This window comes from Lichenostomus cassidix, chromosome 4 (assembly GCF_008360975.1).
Source record: "Lichenostomus cassidix isolate B80296 chromosome 4, HeHo_3.0, whole genome shotgun sequence".
NCBI classification, from domain to species: domain Eukaryota; kingdom Metazoa; phylum Chordata; class Aves; order Passeriformes; family Meliphagidae; genus Lichenostomus; species Lichenostomus cassidix.
Window position 1 is genome coordinate 20,135,756 of NC_139484.1, and position 12,063 is coordinate 20,147,818.

At 37.3% G+C, this 12,063-nt stretch overlaps 1 protein-coding gene across 10 annotated transcripts in view; it reads right to left on the reverse strand.

Annotated features, from left to right (window-relative positions):
* Positions 1-5,354: 5,354 nt before the first annotated feature.
* The window catches only part of ANAPC10 (anaphase promoting complex subunit 10), a 33,773-nt gene continuing 27,064 nt past the window's right edge, over positions 5,355-12,063 (reverse strand). For all 10 annotated transcript variants that reach the window (XM_085058166.1, XM_085058165.1, XM_085058170.1 and 7 more), the window contains one exon: positions 5,355-5,742. In XM_085058166.1, coding sequence (XP_084914292.1) covers positions 5,512-5,742 — 231 coding nt within the window. In that variant the 3' untranslated portion in view covers positions 5,355-5,511. The remainder of the gene's footprint in view (positions 5,743-12,063) is intronic.

The following is a 12,063-nucleotide window of genomic DNA, read 5'->3' on the forward strand; positions in this document are numbered from 1 at the left end:
ATATACTCTAGAATAACACTAAATATTCAAAAAGTGACAGGTTGCAGAGCTCTGATACTTTCATCTTCTACAAGGACTTTTTGCCTTCTATTTTTAAAAGCTTTCAACAAATTACATGTTCAGTTCTACATTGCATTTGAATGGAATTTACTCCTAATTTTGTCTATTGAAAGAAGCACTTGAGAAAGAAACTTCCAGAACTGCTCCAGGTTTGCCTCTTTTTATCTATATAACTGGGAAGCTACTGATCCCATTTAATTTCCTTAGATTAGAGTATTAAATACTGGCTAAACTGTTCCCCTACCATAATTAACAGCAGTAATTCACTTCAGTGGGACCAGAGTTCAGGTATTTAATGTTTCCAGTGATCCCAAACTTTACTTTCTCATTTCATATATAATTATGTCTGGATTATATCCTCTAGCAGCATCAAGTATTAGCATAACTTTCATTACTTGTCTTTTGAGGTTGGAGTTTTTTGTTGGTTTTTTTTTCATTCTTCCATTAAACTAAACCATGCTAATACTGTTGACTGCTGCAAGAGAGGTTTATTCTTTGGTACAAATGTAGAAACTGTCACAGGTAATTGTTAGGCTGATGTAAAACAGCTCGGTGAAATGTCAACCTGGAGTTACAGCAAATATGTCACATGAAGGATGACTTAAAATTTGCTTCCATGAACAATGTTTAATGATGCTTTATATGCAGCTTTATAAAAGCACCTTAACACCTTTCTGATCTAAACCAGAACACTTAAGTATTCCAAACCAACAGCAGACCATCCAATACCTTTGCCTGGAAGCCTCAGCAATACCATCTTTCGAGGGACATATTCTTAATACTATGAATATTTCAATTGCATTTAGATTATTATCTCACGTTCCAGAAAAAAACTATTGCATTTAATTAAAGAAGTAAAGTAACGTGGTAGTTAAATATTAAATAAGTAGCTCTTTTGGTGTATACATGCAAAGGAATGCAAAGTATTCTTTGCATCAATGCAAAGTACTCAGTGCACCATTAACACAGAATGACAAAACGTAGAAGTAAGAGCACAAAGGTTACCACGAATTAAACAAGTCAGGCCCCCAGTGCACAGCACTCCACTGCATGTTATAACCATGGACTCTTCAGAGCCCCAAACCTTAATTTCCCTCAGTGAAGGCAAGCAAGTACTTGAGGTCAATCTGGGTCACTCTAAAGAATTCAGAATTCTACTAAAGCTGCAGAACTTACTGGTAAATTCAAGAAAAATATCCACTAAAAATATCCACTAAAAATCCACTCCATAATTCATTTACACACCAAAACACAGTAACACTACGATGACCATTTATTCTTTCATTTAGACCTGGCAGAGCAATGAACTCTTATTTTGTATATTATGAAGGAGACCCATTGTGAAAATACAGCTTACAGAAAACCCCACAGACCATTTTGAAATAAAGACATGTATTTATGGCTGACAAATGGCTAAAGTCTTTTGGATTTCCTGAGAAGTTTACTACAGTAGCTTCTGATTCTCCTTATTCCTTTACAGGGTGTAGCACAATTCAGCTCTAATTAGTAGGTCCAGTCTTGTCACCCTGACCCACTTCAGGTGGCATAAATGCCTGAGCACCTGTTTCATTTGCAGTTCTTGAGTCCAGACAATTACAATTATTGCTGGCTATTGCTGTGTGAAAAGTGGGGACTTTTCAAGCAATGACCTACTTGCCCAGAGTTTTGGCTTGCTCTATTAGGTGAGGCAACAATTTGCCTTCCCAATATCTGGTAGCTCTCCATGGTCCTTCAGTCTCTTCCATCACTTCATTCATTATGCCTAAGTTCATGAGTTCTTGCTACTCAGTACTGGCAATCTCAACATCTGGCTCTCTCTAATGTATAAACAGATTTCAAGCCTAAATAATGTTCCAATTACTTCCCTTAAACTGCTTTAACACAGAAGAAGAAAAGTACTAACAGTAAGACTCATTTCAGTGAGGTAAGAAAGGGCACCAAGGCAAGAGCAGAAGAGTTTCAATGGTGCATCTGTAGTCAGAAATGGTGTCAAAAGCATCTCCCCTGCAGACTAAACTAGAACAGGAAAACCCAAAATATAATTTAAACTTTTAAATGGAATTATATACAGAAATCGCATTACTGAAAAATTTGTCTTTGAAACAGGATCATTATCTGAAAATCAACTTCAGAGTGAAAGAGAAGATACAGAGTGATGGTATGGCTTCAACTTCCAGCTCTGCTAGAGATTCCCGATGTGAACTTAAACAAAACATAAATGTTTTGCTATTCTCCATTTTAGAAACCAGGAGCAGCAGATACTCTTTTCTCCCTCTCCTGCCATCTGCCTTTTTTATTTACACTGTGGTGCTAAGAAGACACACAGACATGACTTAGTCAAAACACAGGTACTGTCCTTCATTTCAACAGGAGTTCATCAAGATTCTGGTCACTCAGTTACCTCCCTTTTCTTAGTGTCTGCAAAGGAAATAAGCTAAAGTTGAATTAAAAGGAAGGTTTTTACACTTAGACTGGGAATCAAATTTCTGTTCTGTGAGACAGAAAGGCCTAGTGTGTTATCTTCCAAGAAAAGGTTTTAAACCCCTAAATTACTACTATTTGATGAGTCAGATCACTGCCAAGTCATGATTTTTTAGGACAAATACAACTTCTGCATTGTAATTTATTCCAATATTACTCATTCTACTTGATATTTATCAGGTGCTTCTTAGACAAGAGAAAAAGAGAAAGTGATTAGATTCCAGACAACTGCACATCTTAAAATAATAAGCAAGGAAAAGAAGCAGGAGCTAAACACAACATATGTGTAAGTAACTTCCTGAATGATTTGACAGCCCAGCTTGTTTATCCCAATTCAAATACTAAGCATTATATTAATACACAAAGGCAGCAACTTGCTTTATTTTCAGACACACTCATCTAGGATCTCATCACTTAAAAATCAGCAGCCTTTGGTGACCAAGTGCCAAAAATGTCAAAAAAACACACGCACTTCCACAGATGTTAAATACCAATGCAATGCAATATACCTTCAACTGTTACAAAGCAACACAGAAGAGATTTCATACGGATTTAGAATGGCCACTGCACTTGTTTTCAAGTAAAGATTCCTTCCCCAACAGTAAAGCTTAACATAATCCAGTTTACCATCAGCTTCATGGGTTCTTAAAACCACTTCAACACAATCCATAATTTCAGAATAGCCTGATAGTCAAGCTACATTTCAGCTTATTCAACTACACTGCCAGAAATAACAATTCTAAAAATTTGAGACAAATGATGGCCCCAACCCTGTATGAGCATCGATGTTCCGGGGGAAAGGGGGGGGGGGGATCAATAAAAGCAAGAATAGCTCTCTGAATATCCAAAAATCATGCCCACTGAAGGGAGGGCAGAAATAAGAACAAGACTGTGCTGACAGGCTTGTTCCTAGTTTACTGAATAATATTTGCCACAGAGCAGTATTACTCTAGATACTACTTGCAGAGTAACATATATGAAAAGATGAATGCTACTGACCAAAGCACAAAATTATTACAGAATCATCAGTGGTAGAATCATTAAGTAGGAAACAGTGGCTTGACAATGCAAAGCTAGGATGGATAAATGCCATCTTAACTTCTGGCAGAAAAAACACAAAAATTCCGTGCCTAATAATCTCCTTTCTTAAAAACCATCCCTAACTTATCAAAAGTAACTAGATAAATCCAGGAGGGGTGTTTTTGTTGGTTTTTGAAGTGAAGAACATGAAGGGGTATATCAAAGTAATTTGGTTCAATTAAGTGAATAGGAATGTACAACTGCCTGACACTATATTAGGAAAATCCACTGAAGTGACAGACTTGGTGAAAGGCACAAGTTCAGCCAGCTTCTGCTGAGCAGGAATTCTACAGTTGATCCATCCTTTACACAGAAAGGTAAAGTATCATTTAAGGTCCTCCTGAAATGACTGAGTCCACATTTAAATAGAGACCCCAAACTAGTCATGCACTTCACTCCAAGTATCAATATCCAGAAATGCCCTGTTTAATGACCTTCCTAAAAACTGTGGAATTCAGCCAAAGATAAAACTTTTCAGTAAACAACAGTTTCATCAATATATAAAATTAATTTCAACAGCTAAATCTTCCTCCTTTGACAACCTTCCCATTTTCCTCTATTTCACCTCCTTTCTCCTCTGCAGGATGATGTATCATTGTTTGATGAGCCTCCAATGTTATTAGCTTTTCCTTGCTCACAATTAAGAAGAGTGACAAAGGTTTTCCTTGGCTGAGATTAGACTGGATTGACCATCAACTTTCATGGTGCTATGAGGAAGAACGAGTTTCATCAGTAATGAACAAAGGCTGTTGTACTTCAACAACCTCACTTCCTAAAATCTACTAAATTTTTTAAAAGATTAAATAACTAGTGATTAGATTATGAGATATTAGTAGAGGTGTTAAATATTCCTACTCACAGCAAGCAGACAGAGCCCACATTTTCCTTGCAACGTTCTTCACTTTAAAACACACATCAAAAGAACTCTGTGTTCTGAATCTGAGATTACTTGTGTTATACACTTGAAATCTCAGTACTTAAGAAGGTCCATTGGACCACCACATTCATTCCTACATTGTTGTAGGATGCCACAGCATTCCTAACTCTCCTGTTTTTGACAGCTATCATGTCTAGATGACCTATACTCAGTGTATCTACATTACTGTATATACTATATTGAATAATTTGGAAAGGTTTGATTTCCTTCATGTTATTGTCACCTTCCCTGTATTATCAGTCCAGTGACTAACAGGCTCCCCAGGAAAACGTCATGGCACCAAGTCTGCCACAGTTCAAGGAGCATCAGGACAACACACTTAGTCATATGGTTTAGTTTTAGGTAGTTCCACAAGAAGCAGCAAATTGGACTTGATGATCCTTCCAGGTCACTTCCAACTGGAGACATTCTATAATTCTCTGATTTACTTTGCAGTTACAAAGAAAATCCATGCACATGGCCACTAAGCCGAAACAACCCTCTTGAGAAAAGTGTAGAATACATCAGCATAAGTAATGATGGGAAAATACTACTGGTAATGTCTTTAAATCATGTCTGTTCAAGAAGAAGAGCAACTTTTTAAAGAGCAATTTTTACACAGAGAAACAAACTATTTCCATGCATGATCATTAGGGGAAGAAATCACCCCCTCAAAATACCTGTATTATATCAAACCAATTACTGATTCCCAGTCAAATATATTCTTTTCAGAGTGCCTGGATTGTTTTTGACCATCTCAGAGAGTACAAGAGCCTGCAGACTCCTACAAGAAGAAACAAAATTACAGAGTACAATATACTGTAATGCAAGATTATCTTTATTTCAAAAGTGTACAAAGTATAAACAAAGATATAATTACACTGGAGTAAACCCTACACTCTTTAAGTATCTGAATACTTTAGCAATGATACTGTCGTGAACAAAATGTCTTTATTATTCCTCATGAGAAAATTTTATCTGATGGACCGATACATCATGAAATCAATTGTTGTACATCTGGGAAATTTACCAATGGAGCTCTCTTCCACAGGGGTGTACACTTTGATTTGCCTCATGTGAGTGTCTCTTCCATTTTGGTGATTAGCTAGAACAGCAATCTGGATCATAAAGGTGCGGATGGGCTTCTTGTGGGTATCTGTTAGAGGAACATGGATCCATCCACTGGGTTCCACTAATTCCAGTTGCTGCCAAAAACAAGACAGAAGAATGAAACATTCAGCAACAGTTCACATACTTAATACAAATGATCACATATTAAACAAGTTTAATAAAGCAGTCTTGTAAATCAGATTTTAGTTACTTTTTCAAATTAATTTGAAATAGCACAGTTGAATACTCATAGCTAATTTACTGCTTGTGTAATTGGATACAAATTAATTTGGTTGTCTGCAGTTGTCTTTGCTTATGCCTTTTAGAATCTACTCCTCATTTTGTGCCCTAACCCTAAAATAAAAATGAATATAAAAGAACACAGACTTCAATATAAATTCAAGAAAGTAAAAGCAGTACTATTTGGATCTTCTTACTGAAGAACATGCTCAAACGTGACAGAAAATACACATTTTAAACTCTTTTATCTAGGCACTATGGCCTACAATATGCTAGAGTGACTTATGTAGAAAACTAAAAGCACACAAAGTCTGGGTTTTCAGAAATTTCTTAGATTCTGTGGGGAACTGGGGAGAAAAGGAAAGTGACAGAGGAAAAAATATAGGATACCTCAAACTTCATCTCACTTATGTATCAAGACAGATACCTGGCCAATTAACAATTGCTGCACAGCCATTTAACCATATTCTAATCACATTTTGACTTGCCTTTTATACAACATACCCAGCGTGATATGGTTTTTTCTTTTTTAATTTTAATCCTACACAAACCAATGTCAAGGCAAGCAAAGAACAGCATTTTGTTAACTCTAAACCACATCACGGACACACCAAATTGCTGGAATCAAGCTAGATGCTATGCAGAGCATGGTAACAGCTTTTGTTTAAAACTAGCTGCCCAACTTCAAAGCACAGCTCCAAACACACACAGAAGAGCACACAAGTAAACAAAAATCTTGGGGGGGAAAGAAAACAAAACACAAAAAACTATTGTCCACTAGCAAGTAGTTTTCACACAGCTAAGCAAATAAGAGTGCTTTTCTTAGCGGCTGAGCTCCTCTAAGGAAGATGTCTGTGCTTTGAGGAGCTCAAAATTCCCATCTTTCTCCTGAAAATACTGCATGACACATCCTGGCAAATGCCCATCTGAGAGCTACTGTTCAGAGGCAGCAAACACCCTGAGAAAATGACCCAAGAAACAAGTAAAAAAGATTGATGACTGCTTCAACTTAAAGAAGCAAACAAACAAACAAAAAATAAAAAAATCTTTTACACCTCCACCTTAAAAGAAAGAAAAAGGGAAAAAAAAAAAAAGAAACCCAACACAAAACCACAACCCAAAACTCTCCACTGCTGCAGACTCTCCAACAAATTATTTCCAAAGCAGTAAATTCACTAAACCTTAGCAGCAAATCATTTCACTCCGGGAGCTAGACATTTCCACAAACACACAGTCACTTATTTGTTGTAGCCCTGCCCCTTTCAAATTTTTTCTTTTTTTTGCATAGGAAACTTCAGGTAATGGCTGACTTTACAAAAGGATGAAAAAGATGCCCTGTTGAAGCAGCTTTACAAAGGGAAAATTTATCATGGTGAGGTAGCAGTAAACAGCTTGAGCAAGGATGCTTTGCATCTTCATAGTAAAGAGGATGAGAATTCTCCTAACATTTTATTCAACTACTACTAAGGTCAAGTGATTGTGATTTTGAAGAAAATTTAAAGGCTATCACTAATTAAACTTGCATTTTAGTATTAGTCTCAGAGTTTACAATTTTTGACTGCTAATTCAAAGTGGAAAATAGGAGCTCAAGAGCTATGATATTGAGATTTTTATGCTTGGATCAGCATGAAATAGATTAGTTAACAATAAAAAAGGGTTCCAAAACCAAAAGTATTGCGTATTTTTCAATGCTGATCAAGGGAGGTGGTTTATATGCTTTATTTACAGCACATTATTTTCCGGTCCTGCTACAAAGAAAACCAGTTTCTTCCAGAGTCTTTCTACAGAGATGGGACAAGTCATTCCTTCACCTGTAAAACTGGCAACTGAGGTGTTAGGCTAATTAGACTAAAAGGTTCCCTGGCTCTAGATGTTGAATTTCATATACACTGAGCCAGTTTTTACTGTCTGAAGGGAAATACAAGATTTTGGAAGAGGTTTAGCTCCCACTGAGTTCACTTGCACTTCTGTGTTTCTGCAAATGGCTAGGAGTTCTCAACCCAGCAACTTGGACACAGTCTGAGCAGCCACCTAGGAAGAGTCACTTGAGTGCCTCTTGCAGAAACGCCACGACTGAGCACAGACAGCACACAATTCATCAAGCAGCATTCAACTGTCTTAGGCACAAAGCCTTTTATTTTATTCCCCAAATCTCAGCTTCACTCACTCCACATTTTTCAACTTCCCTAACAGACGAATACACAACCTTTAGGTGTACAAATCCTGGACTCAGAATAGGCCCCTTTCCCATTCCAGTCAAACTGTTGCCTCCTTGATAAAGCACACGACACTCGTGATGAAGTTGGAGATTACAATGTACTAAATGCAAGAGGTCAGAGTTAGACTTAAATGTTTGAAAAAAGCGAGCTCTTGATTTCTGCCCTCTAAATAACATTACTGTACTGACATTTGAGCCTAATCTTTTTTTAAAATTGATGCTCACATAGTTCATTAAAACCTTGATACCCATTCAACTACTGAGGTTTAAATGCAACAAAACCAAACTGAACATTCAGTAGAAAAGGAAGTATTGTTTTGCCAGCATGATACACACATTTTTTGTGACCAAAGGAATGGTATAAACCAGACACACACACGCTCCCAAATTCTTCTTCTCCACTTCTGTCATGCTCTTTCAGATGAGTGAGACAGTTTCTTTTTCCAGAGGGCCCAGGTCTGTCACCAGGGAGAAGGAACAGGACATGGGAATAGGCAGGGGTGATACAAGAGACAATGCTGCCCACTCCTAGCTCAATGTCAGCACCCAGACCCAACCATCACAACTCCTAGCAGATGTGGGATGAAATATGCAGCTCTACTCTGCCTGGAGCATTCCCAGTGTGAACAGAATCTAAAGGAAGCTTAATGTGAATTTTTAAGAAATTCATATTAAGCCCATGCAAATGGCAATTTTTCAAAGCCTTGTAAACCGGTCTGGAAATTTGGGTGGATTTTTACAGGGAGGCAAAAGGCACATCCTCAACACAAAGGCTGAACTATTGCCAAATTTCAATTCCTTGCTTTAGAGCTTAGGGGCACTGGAGCATCAAAGAAGGACACCAGAATATTCTCACACAAGCAAAACAGCATACTTTTCACTAGCCTTATTCTTGGAACAGAGCTGCTCTGGCTGAAACTTTCAAAAAAAATTCAACCCAAAGCAGATATCTGGCGTGGAAAAATCTGTCTGAACTGAACTTTGGCAAAAGTTAAAGTAACTAAGAGTTAAGCCTTAAAATGGAAAGGTCACACAACCTTAAGTACAGGTGGCACTGGCAGCTACACCTATAGTAAATACTATACTCGAAATCCATTTCAGTTGATTTTGCTCAGAGTTGAGCTTGTTCTTTTAAAGCACAAATCACAGAATATACACATATTCACAGAAACACACGTTTCAACCCAACTCTACAGCATTAGTCCACCACAAGAAAATACCAGATTAAGTTTCCTCATGTGTTTTTAACTTCTATGTAGATCATTAAGACTCAGTCATAGTTGTCTTCAAAGAAAGCTAAAAAAAACAGCTTCATTACTAATCACCTCACTGAAATAAAAAATTCTAAATTTCTGTGGTTTTCCAGAAAAGTTTTTTTTTTTTTAAAAACAGGAAAACATAGGAATTAATCAATGCAAGTTCAGTATTGGTAACTTAGGACAGTTCATGCAGCTCTAGGCTAATCTTACTGTACAATATACTAAAAGCCCAGAGTTTGTGGTTTTTTAAAATTTGCTTCTAATACTATAAATTTTGTGACAATTGGAAAACAAGACGACCATGAAAATCAAAATAAAAGAACAAAGGGATAAAAATTGAAATGGAAAAATCACTCACTTGTCCTTGCTGCTGTTATACTCTAGCTCTTCTGCTTTCTCTCCGTTGCTTTCTTATTTTTCCTGTCCTCTGCGTGCTACAGCTTTACCTACGGACATACACTCCCAACTCCAGGAATCCACATTATTTGGAAAGCCATAGAATAATTAATGTTCTCAATGGAAACTTCCTCCCCAGCCAGTTTAAGAGCCCTGTTTCTTCACTTTATTGTACAGTCCAGAGGTTGTACAGAATTCCATACATATTTGGCAAGGCTACTATTGCAACTAATGGGTGTCTTACCATAGAAGATGCAAACCACACAACGAAATAAAAATTTAAAAAAAAAAAAAAAAACCAGACCAAAGCAACTTGAGGCTACACTTCAGAGAGATGAACACAAGACCAGAGTTTTTTAGGAGGAAGCTTGTTCTACAATCACTAGCCTTCTTATATATAGGCTAGGAAGTTATTCAGCAAAAGAATGCTTTTCTATTGTATTAATCCTACTTAAATTGAATATTGACCTCTTTTTCATATGCAGTGATTTCTGTTTACATTCTGTGGTGTCTCCAAAGTTTTTTGCTATATTTACAGTACGCTAACATCCTTGAAATAAGACTTTTTTTTTTTTTCCCCTTTAAAGGTATATTTTGTGAAGATATAGAAAGGAAAACTCACTGTAAGTAGTTTCACATTCAGGGTAATTACAAATACATCCCAGATGTATGCTAGACAGGGCTCCCAGATCTCAGGGGAATAAATATACATAGGAAGAAAAAGCAGCCCATTTTTTCCTCCGGGAAAACTGCAGAAGAGGACTTATGTACTGTCAGAAAGCTGAGAATTCTTGCTGCCATCACAGCTTCAGCATGACAACGTGATTCTGGGATGTTGGTACCTCATCAAATTTCTATTCCATCATTTTTACTACTAGATTCAAATGGCTGTGAAACCAAACAGCATTTGATTTTACTCCTACTTTTCACATAAAACTGTTAAAGCTGCTTTTTGTTTGAGTGACTCAGCCAACTATGAAATTAAAAGTAGCGGCTAGACTCTTCTTCACACATGTAATTTTGTCTATGTGCTTAGCTAGTTCTCACAACACCATTATATAAAAACATAAACATTTCAAAGCAGGTGTTCTCAAATAACATATTCTTCCAAGCAGCAGATTATAAACCTAAGTTTCAGGGAAAAGAAATGCTACATACAGAAATTAAATATTTATCAATACACAAACTTTCCCATGTAGGGAAAGGCTTTTTCCTGTTTAGCCATTGTTTTTTACAGCTACCCAAATATGTCTACACAACAACTGGCAAGGAGAAAGAAGGCTGGCTTGACTTCCAAAATTCTGTTTCCATAGCTGCCGCATCCTACCGTGTAGTTAACTAGGACTGAGAATCCGTGTGCCTCTGCATAATTCCAAGTATTGGAACTGTCAACACATGAAGTAGCAGAGCTTGGGCTTCAGCCATCACTTCACTTAGGAAGGAAGAAAACCAGTTAATAGCAGTGATGCACCAGTTCCAGTAGAAAAAATGAAACATGTCCAAAAGAAACTTGGCGAGTTCCAAGTGAGCCAAAGGAGGGACACCACATTAGCAGCTTAACAGGGAACACAGGAACAGGCTCAAAGGACCCACTGTGAAAAGCACACTTCTGTGCTCGCATGAAGCGACGACCACCTAAGGAGGTGCCTCTGTGGTCTTAATCAGCCACCTCCTTAAACGGTCAAGAAATCTCATTTCAGTCCATTAGGCAAGAGAAGTTTTCCATTCTTTTAAACAGCATTTTGTGAAGAGTCTAGGAGACCACAGTCCATCCCTCAGGAAGAGTCAGCTGTGCATTTGGGTAGAGAGAAGACTAGTTGAAGAATAAGCTGTATGAGAGAGTGAAACCTGCAAACACCAGAAGTGCCTATCATAAATAAGCTCTTTGTTCAAATAAACTGAAAGAAGTAACTTTTGGGAAAGACTGGGAAGGATGAAAAAGAAAAAGGTCCTTCCAAAATGTTTTGAAGAACCTCCTTCAGACAGTTCTGTTCCATATTAAAACAGTAAAAATTAAGCAACACCCAGGTGTTAGAAAGTTGTATCCCATTAAAATAAAGACAATTAAACACTTAAGCCAAGCTACAAAGAATATCTAGAAAAGGAAGAATAATAAAGCTAGAAAAGCAAATCCTTGGTGGGTCAAGGATTAGCATGCAAAATGCTCAAACATAGATTCCTACAGTGCCTCTCCAAATTTCCTGTTTTGATTACTTAAGCAGCACAACACACTTTGGGCAATATCAGTGGGTTATATAATAGCATCACTTTCTGAAGTGAGCAGATAATGCCAAGTGAGCTGT